This window comes from Prionailurus viverrinus, chromosome C1 (assembly GCF_022837055.1).
Source record: "Prionailurus viverrinus isolate Anna chromosome C1, UM_Priviv_1.0, whole genome shotgun sequence".
Lineage (NCBI taxonomy): Eukaryota > Metazoa > Chordata > Mammalia > Carnivora > Felidae > Prionailurus > Prionailurus viverrinus.
The window spans coordinates 199157663-199177563 of record NC_062568.1 but is presented as its reverse complement, the minus strand read 5'-3'; the positions used below and the strand labels follow the sequence as shown (position 1 = coordinate 199177563).

Here is a 19901-nt window from a genome sequence, read left to right as displayed (position 1 = left end):
TAAAACAGATGAGTGGTAGCCATAGAAATCAAGAAAAAGCAGAATCAGACTTATAAATACAAAGAACAAACTGATGGTTGCCAAAGGGAAGGGGGGGTAGACAAACAGGGGAAATGGGTGAAGAGGAGTAGGAGAGAGACACAGGTACGCTTCCAGTTATGGAATGAATTAAGTCACAGGAATAAATGGTACACCATAGCGAATGCAGTGAGTGGGACTGTAATAGCCTTATATGGTGGCAGATGGTAGCTACACTTGTGAGCACGGTATAAGCTACAGGGTTGCTGAATCACTATATTGTACATCTGAAACTATTGTAACATTGTGTGTCAACTATCCTCAAATAAGAAGAAGAGGAGGAGGGGCGCCTGGGTGGCACAGTGGGTTAAGCGTCCGACTCCAGCCAGGTCACGATCTCGCGGTCCGTGAGTTTGAGCCCCGCGTTAGGCTCTGGGCTGATGGCTCAGAGCCTGGAGCCTGTTTCTGATTCTGTGTCTCCCTCTCTCTCTGCCCCTCCCCCGTTCATGCTCTGTCTCTCTCTGTCCCAAAAATAAATAAACGTTGAAAAAAAAAATTAAAAAAAAAAAAGAAGAGGAGGAGGAGGAGGAGGAGGAGGAGGAGGAGGAGGAGGAGGGGGGGGGGGAGGGGAGGCGGTGGCGACGGAGGAGGCAGCGGTGGCAGCAGCCCGCCATAGCAGTGGAGGCTCACAAGATGTATCCAGAGAAGCAACTCTACATGTAAAGAGAGAATCCTAAACTTTTTCCTCCCTAACAAAGTTTATATAAAAATGAACATCATCAATAAAACTGGAGCCTGTATCAAAGACAACAGAAGAAATGTGTATAAAATCACAACCAGTTTTTACAGACTGATTCTTTCAAAATTCCTTGGCTTTCTAAAACAATGTTGACTTAATGTAGGATTTTAAAACTTTCACTCTTTATACTTTAATATTTCAAAATACAAGTTCTCATCTTATAGATCTGCCAAACAGAATCTACAATATGGGAGTTTAGGGTGAGGAAAGTCTGAATAATAATTACAACTTACCTATCATCCTTGCTGCAACATTTAGAAATAACTAACCAAAGAAACTTTGAAAGAAAATCACTGGGATTTTTCTCTATGCAATGAAAAGTATAATCAAGCATATAAAAATTACTTTAGGCATGTTTCATGGTAAGTTACAAGACTGCATAAAAAATCAAATTCCCCTGACAGGAAAATATTTGGTGAACTCCTGCCTTATAAAGATGGTTGCAACTGTTTTATTAATAAAAACAAAAAATGACAGAACAGGTGAAGTTCTCTAATCAAGTATGACAATATTAAAATAAATCTCAACGATTAGAAGAAAAAAGCTTACCACAATTATTTAGCATGTACCAGATGAAACCACAAACATAAATGATGTGGATATTTTATAGGTCCTTGTAACTTTTATACTAATGACATCTGTAAAGGCATGTTAATTGACAAAGTGTTTTAAAGACAATATGTGACGAGGTTTTCAACAAGGTATACATTTTTAAGCACACATATAACCAACTGGAGGGGGAAAAAACCAAACAATTTGGCACCAGGAGGGCCCCCTCAATAGAGTCAGTACTGCAGATTTCTGAACCCACATCAAATCCCCCTATGTGCCAGAAATGCAGCTTCAAAACACCACTCATTTCAAAAAATACTTCCTTAGATAGCCACAATGTGTTCCATGGGAGAAAGGGAGTAAAACACAACAAATTTTGCTTTGCTTTCCTTTTTTATGAAAATTCAATACTCCTTTATTTCAATAACGAAATGTGATAAAAATTTTCACAGCTTTCTCTATTTTATCCTGGTTATCAGCAAGGCTGTCATAGCTATCAAATCAGATTTTATTTGCTTCATGACAGAAAAAAAAAAAAAAAAAAGCTTGCACCCAGTAAATAAAATCATTATTTATCTTAATAATAAAGAAAAAGCAGTTGTAAAGCCTGAAATAATTAGTCAAGAACTGCAAAGCAACATGAGACATTTTCTGTAATAAAACAAGACCTCTGAAAGGAAATTGAAGTCTGGAAGTTGGATAAAGTGAAGAGTTGTTCAAAACTCACTCTTTAGTAATCACGAAAATTGTAGTGTTTAAAAGAAATATCATGGTACACTTACCATGATGAGCATTGAGCAATGTACAGAATTGCTGAATCACTACACTGTACACCTGAAACTAATAAAACACTGTGTTAACCATACTGAAATTAAAATTTAAAACTTAATAAAATGAAAAAAAGAAGCAGCAGCAGCAGCACGACCAATCACCATACCTCAATGGAGAAGTCCTTTGCTTAGAATTTCAAGAGACAATGAAGACTCGAACCAGTGGATCATACACCTTCACCATTCTCAGTCCACTACAAAACATGACTGAGTCGATCTCCCAGAAGAAAGAGGAGCCAAAAGAAATTTCCAGGAAAAGCAGGCAGAAAACATTTATCACTCCACTTCTTGGGCAATATTCTGACCACGCCTTCTCACTAATTACTGTGAACATAGCTTAGGAGTCACACAGTGACATCAAGAGAAAAAATGAGAAGGCCTAGATGTTGAACCTGATAATCAGTGCCAGCCTGGTCTCCTTATTTTGTAATTTAGCTCAACTCTACAAAAATTAACTGAGTTAAGAAGCAAATGTTTAACTACAATTAATCAATAAGTAGAAAACATTTTTGTTTTGTTTAAGATAATGCAAATAACAAACTCCTGATATTTTCTTCAAAGATAAAAAATAAAACAGTGTAAAAGTCTACCTAACTTTAAATTTAAAAATACAGAATACAAAAGATTTTCATAATAAGAATTGGCTCCTCTGAATTAGTTTCTAAAACTTATGAAGACTTTTTTTTTTTAATAAGTGGTTCTCACTTTTTTTTTTTGTACATTTTTTTTTAACGTTTATTTTTGAGAGAGACAGACAGAGCATGAGCAGGGGAGGGCAGAGAGACAGGTAGACACAGAATCTGAAGCAGGCTCCAGGCTCTGAGCCGTCTGCACAGAGCCTGACGTAGAGCCCGAACTCACGAACCATGAGATCATGACCTGAGCCGAAATCGAACACTTGACTGAGCCACCCAGGTGCCCCTAAAACGTATGAAGATCTTAAAGGGAATTCAGTTCTCATTTAATATGAAGCTCTTGTTTACAATGAGAAAAACTGAGCATTAAAAAGAACTTCCACTGGGTGAAACTTTGAAATAATACTGGCAGGGCTGAGACTCTTAAGTCTCCTGACTGCTGGGAGAGGATATTTTTCTACTTACTTTGAAATATGCCCCAAAAGATACTTTTTAAATTCCAAATTCCTGACCATTTCCTTCATAAATGCATTCTGGATTTAGTGACTGTTGAAGTGCTGCCATTTTAGGGTAAATGAAAAGAATCCACACCTTAAAAGACTGTGTCAAATTTACTGAACTTTGAAAACATCATTTTGGGGTGCCTGGGTGGCTTAGTAGGTTAAGCATCCAGCTCTTGATTTTGGTTAAGGTCATGATCCCAGGGTTATGGGATGGAGCTTTACATTAGGCTCCACACTAAGCATGGAGCCTGCTTAAGATATTCTCTCTTTCAATCTCTCCCTCCCCTGTTCACACACTCGCTCTCTCTTAAAAAAAAAAAAAAAAAAATTTTTTTTTTTTTAACTATTAGTCTTTTATAGTGTAATAGTCCAAAGTTTTTTACTTTGATTAAACAAAATCACCAGAGGGGAGAGGAGTGGAAAGATTCAGAAGTCATGTAACAAAGGAAAATACAAATAAAACCTTAAATTTCACATGTGCATGTACATGCACATACATATGTAAAATCTTATCTCAAAGACAAAGAAGCAGGTGAAGAGGTTGCCACTGATGATTTAAGAAACAGCCTGGGAGCAATTTTCTACAATTTCTCTCTTTTATGTTTCAAAGCTATGAAATTCACTTTTCTTCAACTTAGCTACATTCATTTAGACCCTAATAGGTTCATTTTGTGTTAAAACATTGAGTCACAAACACAGTCACTTGAAAAAAAAAAATTCACAGAGGAAGGGAGAGACTCATTAAAAAGGCCATGTGCCTTGGGGTGCCTGGGTGGCTCAGTCGGTTGAGCTTCTGACTTCAGCTCAGGTCATGATCTCACAGTCTGTGAGTTCAAGCCCCGCATCAGGCTCTGTGCTGACGGCTCAGAGCCTGGAGCCTGCTTCGGATTCTGTGTCTCCCTCCATGTGCCCCTCCCCAGATTGCTCTTGCTCTTGCTCTCGCTCTCTCTCTCTCTCTCAAAAATAAATAAAACATCAAAAAAGTTTCCTTATTCTAGTCTTGAGTTGATTTGTGCACAAGAATAAACCACATTACTGCTAACAGAAAATGACCAAGGTTGGCTTCTTCTCTTATCCTGGAATGGATAAGCCAACGCAGGAGATAAGCAAAGACTTGGAAAATATCTCAAACTCTTGGGGAGAGCTTCTGAATTTCACACTAATACCAGTCACATAGCTAAATTAGAGCAGTTAGACACTCATACACTTGCACACACATACACATCCTGAGGAGAACCAAGTCTGACAGGCATGAAAATAATAAAAAGCCAGTTACTGAAAGTAATTAGCATCTCCTATTCTAAGGCAGGATTTTATATAATCTTCATAACAACTCTCTTAAAGGGTGGTAGGACTCTAATTCTCACCTATATAATGACATCATGTAACCAGAAAGAGAAAGACCAAGCCCCAGAAACCAGCTCTGTTGAGAGTCCAAGCCTGTAATACATTTTTCTTCTGTTTTGAAGGCTATGAGTTCCATTATGATCCACGAACATATCAACTGTTAAACCTAAGGAGACCACGTTTCCCACAGAACTCCTCAATTTTCCAAGCATGCCAATTCAGAAAAACTTCCTCACTCTATCAACACATGTTAAGACACTGTTAGGAAACAAATGAATCCATGTTAAGTCTACCTGTGTCTGAAAGGAAAGAGAAAAAGGGGACTGTGAACCAGGTGCGATTTAGTGGGTTCCTTCATCAAATTAGGAAATATGGTAGCAAAACAGACCACAAAGAAAAGCAAGATAATACTTGGTGACCATTCTCCACCAGGAGATTCTTGTACTCTGACTTCTAAAGGCAATAAATGGCATACATAAAGGCATTGGTAGGCTCAACAACTGAGACCACAGCAAGATCACTATTTTTAAATGCAAACTTTGCATTTTCAAGCAGCAAGGTCTTTCAGAAAACTTAAGTGCTTTCAGCCAACTGCCCAGGTCAAATCATAACTTATAATAATAAGAATGAGAAACTGAAAATAAGTTTTCCCCTTATGTCACAGTGATCAGTACTTGCCTCTGAGGCTCAAAACTTACCTTGTTTGCCTATATAGTCAACATGGATCTGGGTTCCTTAATATGTATTTGTAAAATTTTAAAATATTTTCCCCTTCCAGCTGACACAGTGTTAAGCTTTGTCAATAGAGGGACCTATAGAAATACTGCAGAAGGAAAGAGTTTTGATTCCTGGTTCCTATCTGGCTTGCAAACCACTTGGCTTCTCCAGTGATGAGTTGCCCTAGAGTGCCCAGCATCTTCAATGCCAGGCTTCTACAGCAATGAGCAGCGGCCAGCAGTACCCAGTGGTCAACAGTTGCCTCTGTTATTTTTAGGCAGTTTCGTAGCAAAATACCTCCTCTAAGAAACCTACCTGTGAAGAGCTTTCCCTGAGTACTCTAGAAGGAAGAATTGTGGCAAACTGCAGAGGGTAGATTTCTAGTAAATTCCACCGATGTGGCACCACAACAACTTCTCTAACATTCAGTGAGTCACATCATGCCCTATTCAACAAGGTCTGGACCTCAACCCAAGATGGGGGAGAAGTCTCTTACCTAACACTACCAAGGGGAAAAAAAACAAAAACAAACACAAAACTTGGCTGGCCTTTTATGAATTTTAAAAACAACATACACTAGGTAGGAACGTGCTACACTTTGACCTTCCTAAAAAGTCCCCTAGAGGATTCCCAATTTTGAGTGAAGAACCAAACAAAAGACTCTGCAGCAAGTTTAGGTTGTGATGCCAGTTGCTCTACCACATGGGACCTATGATCCAGCATAACCATGGTTACCTGAAGTATCTAGGATAAACAGAGACGGTATAACAAGAAGCCTCTAGCCACTGCACACAGCAGCACTTCTTTGCTATAAGAGATTGGCACTAGAGGATCCAGCATTCCCCAACAGCCCATGGGGTGAATTTCCAGCAAGTTCCACAGGCAGGATTTTTAGCATATTCCACTGGTATAATACTACACTGATTTCTCTATTAGGTAAGCCACAGCTGTGCACTCTCTATTATCAGCCCTGGAGAAGGAGGTTCTTCCATTTGTATTCTGTCTCAGACCCAGGAGAAGCATCTGCTTCTTGTATTTGCTACTTGTGTATTTTCTAGAGTTCTCTTTCTTTAATAAGCCAATCGCTCATCATTCCAATTCGTTATACTGAATTCTCTTTTATTAGGTAATCTCTACACCCAACATGGGGCTTGAACCCACAACCTCAAAATCAAACAAGAGTCACATGCTCTATTTACTGAGCCAGACAGGTATCCCGGGAATAACCTTTTATATGAAACCTTCCCCATTCAAATTACCAAATGGTTTTTCCCTCCTGATTAGACTCCAACTAAAATACCATATTAAGAGCGTGAGTGTTCTCATCAGTGCCATGAAAACCAACACAAGAACCTAATTTTAAACAATTAAAAGTTCATTTTGACAAATTTTAGCTTTAAAACTAAAAATTAAATAGGAATGATGTAAACTTAGTTTAAGCATAGTACTAAGTCCAAATTAATGTATATATTTCTTAAAATATCAATCATGATTTGGCAAGTTATACATTCCTTCTCCAAATGTTCTGCAGTCTTTAAAAAAAATTTTTTATGTTTATTTATTTTTAAGAGAGAGAGACAGAGACAGAGAGAAAGTGTGAGTGGGGGAGGGGCAGGGAGAGAGGGAGACACACAATCTGAAGCAGACTGCAGGCTTTGAGCTGTCAGGCAGAGAGCCTGATGAGGGGCTTGAACCCACAAACCACTAGATCGTGACCTGAGCCAAAGTCGAATGCTTAGCTAACTGAGCCACCCAGGTGCCCCTGTTCTAGAGTCTTTAAATGAACATTAATTAGCCCCTAATAATCACCAGCGTTTAACATTATTTTTAATAAGAAATACCTTATCTCTCTTATTCTATAGGGTGTAAAAGGCCTAAAGTAGGGGTGCCTGGGTGGCTCAGTCATTAAGCATGTGACACTTAGTTTCAGCTCTGGTCATGATCTCACAGTTTGTGAGTATGAGTTCTGTATTGTCAGTGCTGAGTGTGCTTAAGATTCTGTCTCTTTCTCTCTCTGCCCCTCCCCATTCATGCTCATTCCTGCTCTCTCTCTCTCAAAATAAATGAACTAAAAACAATTTTTTAAAGGCCTAAAATATGGAAGTGACAACTGAAAATAATGTTGTAAGCTTTCATTTTTAAAAGGGGCAGTTATGGGGCGCCCGGGTGGCTCAGTCGGTTAAGCGTCTGACTTCAAGCTCAGGTCACGATCTCATGGTCTGTGAATTCGAGCCCTGGGCTGATGGCTCAGAGCCTGGAGCCTGCTTCCGATCCTGTGTCTCCCTCTCTCTCTGCCCCTCCCCCATTCATGCTCTGTCTCTCTCTGTCTCAAAAATAAATAAACGTTAAAAAAAATTAAAAAAAAAAATAAAAGGGGCAGTTATGTATAAACACTGACAGTCTGAAATGGCATGGGTCAAATGGCCTGACACTCTCCACATTCCACGAAGACACGTCATAATTCTAGCATGCCTTCACCATAAGGAGCCCAAAACAAGCATGTAATGGTGGACTGGTACAAGCTAATCAATATCTTGAAAAATGGCTTAAAATGCGGGCGATCCACAGTGACTTTTTACAACAGTGTTTCAATGTCCCCGCACCTGCTAATTGGAAATACACTATGGAGTTCACTATTTAATAGTTCAACCTAATTTTAAGCCTAAGACAGCCCAATAACCTATTTATGAACTCAAAAACCAACAAAGAAGCCCACCACAATTACTCAAGAGGTAAAAACACCCAACATTTTTTTTTAAGTAGAAAATAACCATCACCACTCCATCAAAAGGAGAAGAAGGAAGACTAGATGGCACACTGAAAAGCAAAAAAGTGCTTTGTGTGGTTTTTAATGGACTTTAGAATCATACTCTAATTTCTTGAACAACACAAAGGAAAACTAAATATCACTGACAGTTCCTTTTGAATGACTCCATAATGAAACTGTATTAAAATTGTCAGTAGCCACAATAATGAGAGGTATATCTAAAAATATTAAAACAAATTACTCTTCAAGTAATATTGTATGTTACTGCTCAGAAGTTTGCCTTAAAAAAACAGAAACACTACTTTTATATGGAAATTTCCTTAAAAATAAAGAAGTTTATCTTACTTGAGAGAGTCCAGGGGACGATGCATGTCCCGGGGGCGTTGCCGCAAGATTTGGGTGCCCCTTGTTTATTTCATGTGCTGAATAAGGGGAAGGGGTCGGGGGTCCCGGTTGTCTTGCTACTTGTGTTACCTGTGAGGAAATCAATATTTAGTAAGAGCTTTATATTAGTAACTCAATCTTAATAAATACAGCTGAACTGGTTAATTTTTAAAACTGAACTATCTGTCTCATAATTTATACTAAAATAAGTGCCAGACTGACTAAAGGCTTAAAATTTCAAAATGAAGCAATAAAATGCTTGGGGGGGGTGGTGGGGAAACATGACTATTACCATCAGTTTGACAAAAGATTCTTGAAGCACAATCTAAAACCAAACCTTAAAGGCAAAATTATGCTAAATGCAAGAAGGTACATTTGAAACTAAATATTGTTTAGTTTTAATATAATGCCACTTCTAGGACATTTTGTAAAAGAAACAAAAAAAGAAAAATGATTGCAAGGGGAAGGGGATGACTACAGAACGGACACAGGAGATTTCTGGAGTGAAATAACTGTTCTGTACCTTGACTGTAGTGGGGATTACATGTCTCTCTGTGTTCGTCAAAATTCACAAAACTGCACACTATAAGGTAAATTTTACATTATGTAAATTATACCTCAAATCTGAACCAAAAATGGGGCAAATTATTTATAGAGTATACTCTCATCTTTTTTTTTTTATTTTTGGATTTTGGCTTTCGTATTAAAGTTTATTCATTTATTTTGAGAGAATCACAGACAGCGTGAGTGGGGGAGGGGCAGAGGGAGAAGAAGACAGAGAATACCAAGCAGGCTCCATACTGTCAGCGAGAAGCCCAATGTGAGCCTTGAACTCATGAAACAATGAGATGGTGACCTGAGCTAAAACCAAGGGTAGGATGTTTAACCAAGTAAGCCACTCAGGCAACCCATCTCATTTTTGTTTTTAAAACAGTACACCTAAATAAACATGTAAAGTTACATGTTTGCATATTTCTATATGTATATCTAAGCCTACAATCTATGTCCACATATATGTGTATACATGAAATACCCATGCATTTACACATACTCGCAGGTATATATGTCCTATTAAAAAGATGTGCAATGACTTACACCAAGATCTGAACAGAAAGCGTTACAAGTATTTTTTTTCTCATTTTCATTTTCTAATATAGTTCAATAATCATGAACTTGTACAGAAAAATAATTAGCATATGTTTCTATGTAAACAAAAACTACATTCTTCCACTTTTTCCTGGTAATAAACTGCCCATTAGCCAATGATGATGGATATAAAACTACATTACCCAGGCCCCTTTCCAATGTCCAGCAATGAATCCCAGCCAGCTACTCTCAACCACAATCTAACCCAGACTAGCACTGACTGAAAGTTTGGCAAACCTCCATGAATGGGGGCAAATTTTATAGTCATCGAATATGAAAGAATCCATTCTCCTTAAGGTGAAGGCCTCAAATGGGGGGTGGGGGGGCATGAAAGCTTTTACAATCTAGTAGAAACTACAGACCTCTCCTAGAATCATATTTTTTAAATATTTATTCAATTATTTTGAGAGAGAGAGAGGGAGTGCATGCAAGTGGGGGAAGGTAGAGAGGGAGAGGGAGAGAGAGAATTCCAAGCAGGTTTCATGCTGTCACTGCAGAGCCTAACTCAGGGCTTGATCTAACAACCCATGGGTTCATGACCTGAACCAAAATCAAGAGATGGACACTTATCTGACTGAGCCACCCAAGTGCCCCTAGAATCATATATTTTTTTTAATTTTTAAAAAATTTATTTCTTTTGAGCCGGGGGGGGGGGGGGGGGGGTACCCGTGGGCAGAGAGAGAGGGAGACAGAGAATCCCAAGCAGGTTCTCCCCAAGTCAATGCATAGAGTCCAATGCAGGGCTCAAACTCACAAAATGGTGAGATCATAACCTGACCCAGAATCAAGAGTCGAACACTTAACTAACTGAGCCACCCAGGCACACTGGAATCATATCTTTAAATGCATAAAATATATAGGATTATGATAAAACCAATTATATTGAAATATATATATGAAAATATAAAGATAAGTTTGCGATATAGTAATATGTTCTTTATAATATATTAAAAAATAAAAACTAATGATAGATAGCCTGCATGCATAATTCAAAGAAATTGTAACATTCAAATTGTAACATTCCTTCTCACACCAGCGCATGCGGGCACGTGCACGCTCACGCTCTCTCTGAAAAATATGTAAATAAACATTAAAAAACCCACCCTGGGTGGTTACTTAAAAATAAATAAAAATAAGTAAATATTTTTAAATATTACTTCATGTATATCATAACAAAAGTAAAATTTACAGGGGCACCTGGGTGGTTCAGTTCATTAAGCATCCGACTTCAGTTCAGGTCATGATCTCACGGTTCATGAGTTCGAGCCCCATGTCGGGCACTGTGCTAAAAGCTTAAAGCTTACAGTCTGCTTCGGATACTGTCTCTTCCTCTCACTGCCTCACCCCCACTCGTGTTCCGTCTGTTGCTCAAACATAAATGAACTTTAAAAAAAGTAATAAAGAAAGTAAAATTTACAAAAAACAAAAAACAAAAAAACGAAAAAGCTTTACCCCACTATCAGAAGGCAACAGGACATAGGTACTGTGAAGGAGTTTACCTTGTCTCCAAAACTACAGAACAATGAGTCACAACTGCCTTAAAACCATGCCCAAAAAATGATTCCAGTTTGGGACACATATTCTAAAGAAAAAAAATCTCACTTCAAAAATTAGGAACATAAAGATACATTCAGGGGCACCTGGGTGGCTCAGTAGGGTAAGCATCCAACTCTTGATTTTGGCTTAGGTCATGATCTCATGGTATGTGGGTTCAAACCCCACATCAGGCTCTGCATTGTCAGTGCAGGGACTACTTGGGATTCTCTCTCTCCTCCTCCCCTGCTCGTGTTCACTCTCTCTCTCAAAAATAAACATTAAAAAAAATTTTTTTACAAAGATATCCAAGAGCACTACAAAGAGCAAAAAAGGCAGAAACAGCAAATAATGGGAAAATAAAGTAACATAAGTAAACAAAGGACATAAAAAATATATAAATTTGAGCTGTTATCAATAGAAATTGATATGTTAAATACTCAGGAATAAAAAAGAAAAACATGCACTATTCGGAACTGTAAAGAAATTCTTCTATATACTAACAAAGATGGGGAAAAAAACACATCAATGATTTCAGATAAAGGTTAGTGTTCATATGGTTCGTTTTTCCCTGAAAACTCTTGAGTGTGCTTTTTTAAGAGTACTGTATCAGCCAATAAAATACAAATGTTTGAGAGAAGAAGAAAATGCATTTTGCCAAAGCCGTAAGTATTATGCTATTACTACATTAAAAATTTCCTTATATGGGAATGCAAGCTGGTACAGCCACTCTGGAAAACAGTATGGAGGTTCCTCAAAAAACTAAAAATAGAACTACCCTACGACCCAGCAATTGCACTACTAGGCATTTATCCATGGGATACAGGTGTGCTGTTTCAAAGGGACACGTGCACCCCCATGTTTATAGCAGCGCTATCGACAATAGCCGAAGTATGGAAGGAGCCCAAATGTCCATCGATGGATGAATGGATAAAGATGTGGTGTGTGTATACATATGTTATTCAGCAGTCAAGAAGAACGACATCTTGCCATTTGCAACTACGTGGATGGAGCTGGAGGGTATTATGCTAAGTGAAATTAGTCAGAGAAAGACAAAAATCATATGACTTCACTCATGTGAAGACTTTAAAAGACAAAACAGATGAACACAAGGGAAGGGAAACAAAAAGAATATAAAAACAAGGAGGGGAACAAAACAGAAGAGACTCATAAATATGGAGAACAAACTGAGGGTTACTGGAGGGGTGGGGGGGGGATGGGCTAAATGGATAAGAAATGGGCATTAAGAAATCATTGTTGCACTATATGCTAACTAACTGGGATGTAAATTTTAAAAACTTAAAAATAAAATTTAAAAAAATTTTCCTGGGGCGCCTGGGTGGCGCAGTCGGTTAAGCGTCTGACTTCAGCCAGGTCACGATCTCGCGGTCCGTGAGTTTGAGCCCCACGTCAGGCTCTGGGCTGATGGCTCAGAGCCTGGAGCCTGTTTCCGATTCTGTGTCTCCCTCTCTCTCTGCCCCTCCCCCGTTCATGCTCTGTCTCTCTCTGTCCCAAAAATAAATAAACGTTGAAAAAAAATTTTTTTTCCTTATAAAGCAAGCACCAATGAAAAACAACCTTCATAGGCAAATATCCCTAAGGTGTATATCCTCTGCCATTCTTAAACAGCTAAGCCAAACTGCAGGAATCCTTTAGTACTGTATTTTGGCACTCCCTCCCAAAATTGGATGTTTCTACTAATAAAAGCAAGCCAAAGAAAATAAATCTGTATAAAAGTAATAGGAGAGGGGTAGTGGCTGCTTCACAGAGCTGGCATGTCTCAGCCCATGGGTAGGAGTGAAGGACCAGAGAGGAGGTCCCAGGGACCTGGGGAGGGGAGGACAGGAACAAGCAGGGCAGGGTGACCAGGCTGCCAGTGTGTTCAGAGAGCACAGAAGCCATCTCAGGTCCCAGCCTAAAACCCTCCAGGGTCTGTGGTCTGCAGAAGGGCCGCCTCTGAGGAACCTCTAAAGGAAATAAAAATGTTCACATAGGCAGGCATTATCTACAAATAAGGAAGTAAAAAGGACAACTGACTGAATTTTGGAGGAAAACAAATCACCCCCAACTCCCCACCAGAAAAAATTTAAACTAATGCTGTGGACTCCTTCGATGGTTTGCCTCTGAGAGAAACCTTCAAAAAAAAAAAAAGAAAGGAAGCAAGGAAGGAGGAAGGAAGGTAATAGGAAAAGCACAAAAATCATATCCTTCTAAACGATTTTTCCTAGAAACAAGCTGCTATATGCAATAAATCTCTGACCTGCAATTACAACTCTATTTAACGGAAAAAGACTATTACAAGTGTCATACTGCATTACACGCTATGTTTGCTTTTACCATATTACAGAGTTTCATATCTTTGCAAGGAAGAAGGTATACCAGCTTCAATTAAAAATTATACCAGATAGGGCACGTGCATGGCTCAGTTGGCTAAGTGTCTAAAACCTGGTTTGGGTTCAGGCCATGATCTGATGGTGCATGAGATCTAGCCCCACTTTGGGCTCTGTGCTGACAGCCAGAGCCTGCTTGGGATTCTCATTCTCTCCCTGTCTCTGCTCCTCTCCTGCTTGTGCGCACATGTGTGCTCTCTATCAAAATAAATAAATAAATAAATACAGTTATTCAAGATGTAAGCAATTAACACAACCCCAACCCAAGGAAATGGCACAAACTAATGAGGTTGTTGGGGTTAAAAACTAAAGTTACAGGGGCGCCTGGGTGGCGCAGTCGGTTAAGCGTCCGACTTCAGCCAGGTCACGATCTCGCGGTCCGGGAGTTCGAGTCCCGCGTCAGGGTCTGGGCTGATGGCTCAGAGCCTGGAGCCTGTTTCCGATTCTGTGTCTCCCTCTCTCTCTGCCCCTCCCTGGTTCATACTCTGTCTCTCTCTGTCCCAAAAATAAATAAATGTTGAAAAAAAAAATTAAAAAAAAAAAAAACAACTAAAGTTACATACAACTTTGAATACTTCTTTCAAAATATTCCTAAATTAAGGATTATTGAACCTTCTAATCTCTGGCTAAAGTTTCTTCTCTCTGGCTAAATTATCCCATTTCAGACCTTATTGTTAAACTCCATGTCCTTCAAAGGTAAAGGGAAGTTTTGGGGCGCCTGGGTGGCGCAGTCGGTTGAGCGTCCGACTTCAGCCAGGTCACGATCTCGCGGTCCGGGAGTTCGAGCCCCGCGTCAGGGTCTGGGCTGATGGCTCAGAGCCTGGAGCCTGTTTCCGATTCTGTGTCTCCCTCTCTCTCTGCCCCTCCCCGGTTCATACTCTGTCTCTCTCTGTCTCAAAAATAAATAAACGTTTAAAAAAAAAAAAAAAAAAAAAAGGTAAAGGGAAGTTTTTATAGAATGAAAAACAAAAGTTTCCCCATTATTTCAAACATATTACTACCATCTCAATTATGGATGCAGGAAAGACAGGTATAAAATAGCTGATTATGACAAATACTTAACCAATCCCAAAGCTAAAATGATTGTCTTTCACATAATATTAATCCTAAGCAAAATTAATCAAGAATTTCTTCAAGTGCAGTGTGTGTATTGAAGTTAAAAGGTATTAAAACAAGGGGGCATCTGGGTGGCTCAGTCACTTGAGCATCCGGCTTCGGCTCAGGTCATGATCTCTCAGTTTGTGAGTTCAAGCCCCGCGTCGGGCTCTGTGCTGACAGCTCAGAGCCTGGAGCCTGTTTTGAATTCTGTGTCTCCCTTTCTCTCTCCTCCTCCCCTGCTTGTGCTCTCTCTCTCTCTCTCTCTCTCTCTCTCTCAAAAATGAACATTAAAAGGTAACAATAAGCTCAATAAGCTTTTGTATTTTTTTTTTTTTTTACAGATACAGTATTTTTGCATTGCCAATAATGTGGAGGTCCTCGAATTCTCACCCATTTGCTGGTGAAAATGTACATTTGTACAACCACTTTGGGACAGGCTACAGTAACCATGAAAACAGGCACACCCTGTGCCGCGACTCCCCCATTCCTACCTATACCTCTATGAGACAAAGGACAACGTATGACAAGGTACACGTACAAAACTGTTCATGGTCGTACTGCTGTTAGTAACCCAAACTGGTAAATAACACACTGTGGATTAACAGAAGAATGAAATCAATAAGGCAATATTTCCCTATGTAGAATTCAATGAAAAACTAAAGCAACTCACTACAATCTGGATGATTCTCATTAACACAGAAGAACATTCACAAAATGATTCCCAAAGAGTTTCAAAACAGAAAACACTTGACTAAATTAGTTTAGAAATGCATAAATGGATGGCAAAACTGTCAATAAAAGCAGGGAAATTTTTAAGGCAGATACATTACTTTGGGAAGACAGGGAGTTGTGAACAGGAAGGGCTACATACTATTTCCTTTACTTGGGAAGTGATACACAATTTCTGCTGTAAAATGATTTTAGTTTTTAGTTTTCTGCACTTTTACACATGTAAATTTTAATCCCCTACCATTCTCTAAAAAAAGATTAGAGACAAAAAACAAGCAAACTACCCAAGGACTGGAGTAATATATTAGTTAAGTTAGCATTACTTATGTGGCTGTTAGAGTAGAAAGTATATGGAAAAAAATAGTATTGGCACAACACAGGAAAACTCTAGAACTATGACCCAGTGAAACCTTCAGCTCGCTAGTGAATTTCCATTCAAGATTTCTACCTTAAAAAAGTTTCCTATAAAAACGGATATATCGAGTATGCTGAACAATATGAATCAAAGGATCTTTTGAAAAGTTATAGGTAAACAATAACGATCATGCAAACTAAGATTAGTCAGTAAGTTTATGAAGTTTATTTAGTGCTAAATCACCTGACGTGATAAAATATTCTGGCCAATTAAGAGCTATCAAACACAATCTACAATTTTCAAATAATAATTAAAATATAGAAACAATTAGGGGTGCCTGGCTGGCTCAGTCATTTAAGCATCTGACTTCAGGTCAGGTCATGATCTCACAGTTCAGGAGTTCAAGCCCCATATCGGGCTCTGTGCTGACAGCTCTCTCAAAGATAAATACACATTAAAAAGAATTTTTTTTTTGGTTAGAATATAGAAAACAGTTAACATTTCCTAAACATGATCATTCTTTTATGTCCCCAGAGGAGTGGAAATACCATGCAGGAAATACATAGGGGGTGGGGGTGCGTGGGGCAAGGTATTAAGCAAGCAATAGGGAATAGAGACTATGGAGAACTAGAGAGAAAACCCACCCTTCAAAGGGTAACAGCCACACAGACATTCAGCTGTAGCCAAAGTGCAGCCATTCAGGAATTCCAGATAAGTAGTGTTCTATCTTCCACGTTTTCAAGAGAAACCAAAGATAAGGAGTTTTACATGAAATTTTCCTGATTTCCAAAACATTATACAAACCAAATGAAGCACATCTACACATTAAGTACAGAGGCAAACAGTGTGTGACTCTGGCTCTAGGGGTACCCTCATGATCATCACCAAATATAAACTTTCTATTTTAAGGAAGCATTCACACAGAGAGACTTGTGACTGGATTCTAGACAGGCATTGACTGCATACAGATATATTGTTAAATGTCATACACACATACATAAGACACTGTGTTTTTTATTTACTGCATATATATAAATGCCTAATATATAATATAAGCAATAAAACACACTGCTTAAAAACCACATAGTAATTAAATCTTTATTAAAAGGGTTAGAAAGGAAAACTCCAAGAATCCTATCAAGTCATGTTGATGTTTTTTTCAACAACAATTCATCTAAAGAAAAAGAGCACACAGTTTATGTCTGAGAAGCGATCCTAACTTTTTTATACTAAGATAAAGTTTATTCACTGAAGTCCTCTAAAATCATTCCAACAGCTGTAACGCCCACATGGAAATGACCAAGTTCAATAAGGGGTAGACTGGAAAGATTCCAAAGCTTTCCTTAATTGGCTACTTTTAATAACATGATCCTCTAGCAGCTGAATGGGTAATTAGTTTTCCCCCTTACTTTTTCATATCATCCTAGTATTTCCTTCAAATCATTTATTTCCCACTATCTCCAAGTATTTATTTATTATGGATACTGGGAAATAAAAGCTGGCCTACTCAACTTAAAAGGAGTACTACAGTAGATACTGGAAAACCTTATTTGGTATTATGACACTTTTCAACTTCTCTCTGACATTATCACCACCAATGCCCACCCACCATTAAGAAAGAAAGAGAGCTGGGGTGCCTGGGAGGCTCAAGTCAGTTAAGCGTCCGGCTTGGGCTCAGGTCATGATCTCAGGGTTCATGTGTTTGAGCCCCAGGCAGAGCTCTGTACTGACAGCTCACAGCCTGGAGTCTGCTTCAGATTTTGTGTCTCCCTCTCTCTCTGCTCCTCCCCAACTTGCAATCTGTCTCTCTCTCACAAATGAATAAACATTTTAAAAATTAAAAAAAGAAAGAAAAGAAAAGAAAAAAGAAAAAGAAAAGAGAGTGTAGGGGCACCTGGGTGGATCAGATGGTTGAGACTCCAACTGTTGGTTTCGGCTTGGGTCATGATCTTGCAGTTTTGTGGGTTCAGGCCCTACATCGAGCTCTGTGCTGGTCTGTCCCTCCCCCACTCGCACTCTGTCTCTCTCAAAATAAATATAAATAAACTTTAAAAAAGGAAGGCAGGAAGGCGGGCAAGGAAGAAAAAGTAAATGACCGTCTTCTCAGCTACACCCAGAGGTTGAACCATACGAAATTTCAGATATTCAAGTATTTCTGACATTTTAAAAGAAGCCAATTTTATGATTCAAGTTATACTTAAATATTGAAGCCGACATATGTTGTCATAGGCAGTTCTACCATAGACTTAAAACAGTAGGTGGGTGGAGGCATTACTGTGAGACAGAAAGGATTAGAGGGAGAACAGTGCAGAAAAAAGTAAGTTTCAGATGCCTATTAGACATCCCATTGTAAGGGATTCATACTCAGTTGAGTATATGAATCTAAGCTCGAGAGAGGAGTCAGGGCTAAGGAGGATAAATTTAGAGGTAGATTCATCATCAAAGTTCCAGACAGTCTCTAAGCTAAGTATAAAACTAGCAAATGAAAAGATGAAAAAATTTGAAATTTATAACCTGGGGAGGCAAAAACCAAAGCAAAAATTTATTTCTGGACAATTTGGTAGTGTTAATTAGTACATACACAAGAAGCGGTCACTTTCCCCATGGAATCAACATGGTTTATTTATCTGCTTATAATTTTAAAAGAAAAACCAAGCTTCTCATAGAATAAATCAGTAATAAACCAGAATTTAAAAAAATCAGAACCTCAAAGGCAAAAAAGGTGACTGACACAATTTCAGCTGTCCTAGGATCAGTAAGGATCTACTATCGCAGGAAAGAGAAAACAGCAACAGATTTTTTTTTTAGGTTGGCTCAGTATTTTTTAATTGAGGTATAATAGACATAAAACAATTTTTTTTCAAAAATATTGGGTCTGCTGGTGTTAGAACAGAATATAAAGGACAGGAGACATACCACACAGTAATTGTAATACAAACCAATTTGATACGATTCCTAATTTTACCTCCTTTGTAATACAGTCAACACTAAGCTTCAAAGTTGTATTAGCCACTGTATTAAGATACAAAGAAAGATAAAATAACCCTTATTCTAAAGTAGCTCAAACAGAAAGAAGTCACGGGTAAATAAACGAATCATGTGATAAATGCTATTTGATGTATAAAGTATTACTGAAAACCAGAAGTAACCAGGGCTGAAACTCTGGAAAGGTTTGGTGACATCTGAGTGGCACCCTGTGAACTAAAAAGCTTCAGTTCAGACCAAGAATTAAAGACAGTATATTGAAAAGAAAATTAATGGGTACAGAGGTAAAAAGGTAAAACATGTCCCACAAACAGGCAAACCTCTCTCTCAAGAGAGAGGTTAAGTAGAAAGAAAAGGGGTTGGTACAACCGCAGCCTGATTTTAGAGCCAGACTGTGAAAATCTTTCTAAGGTTTTCCTTAGAAAGCCTTCCCTTTCTAAGATATTTTGTTTTGTTTTTAAAAAATTTTTAATGTTTATTTTTGAGAGACAGAGAGAGACAGAGACAGAGAGAGAGAGAGAGAGAGAGAGAGAGAGAGAGAGAGAGCGAGCAGGGGAGGAGCAGAGAGAGAAGGAGACACAGAATCCAAAGCGGGCTCCAGGCTCTGAGCTGAAGCTAGAACTCACGAACTGTGAGATCATGACCTAACTGAACCCGGATGCTCAACCGACTGAGTCACCCAGGTGCCCCCAAAAGTATTCTTTTTTTAAAGTGCACAACAAAACTACAAGACACATGTCAAAATGAGTGCAAGACCCTTTCATAGCAAGAATATAGGCCATTTTTCCCCCCTCTTAGATTCTTCTGAGTTTCACTTATTTCTAGCAGATACACAATTTTATAGTGAACAACTGTGTTTTTTAAAACTTGACAGTTAGGTTACCACATTGACCTATAAAATCCTACTTAAGCCAATGAGGAAGACAAGGTTCACGTTATCCTCTCTACCCGTTGCCACTCAGAGCAGTCAATCATCACTGTGATTCTCATGGCCTGTTTGTCTCCTTGGAGTACATGTGGAAAAGGACAGAATGTAACAAACACTTATGACAGTGCTTGAAAACAAGTGGCCGCTCAGACCACTGAGTATAAATTCTATATTATTAATGCCAC

General features: G+C 38.7%; 1 protein-coding gene across 15 annotated transcripts in view; it reads right to left on the bottom strand.

Annotated features, from left to right (window-relative positions):
* The window catches only part of EIF4G3 (eukaryotic translation initiation factor 4 gamma 3), a 315733-nt gene that overhangs the window by 193984 nt on the left and 101848 nt on the right, over positions 1-19901 (bottom strand). For 12 of the 15 annotated variants that reach the window (XM_047873067.1, XM_047873080.1, XM_047873078.1 and 9 more), the window contains one exon: positions 8514-8642. The exons of the other annotated variants lie outside the window; for them this stretch is intronic. In XM_047873067.1, coding sequence (XP_047729023.1) covers positions 8514-8642 — 129 coding nt within the window. The remainder of the gene's footprint in view (positions 1-8513; positions 8643-19901) is intronic. 15 annotated transcript variants of the gene reach the window in all.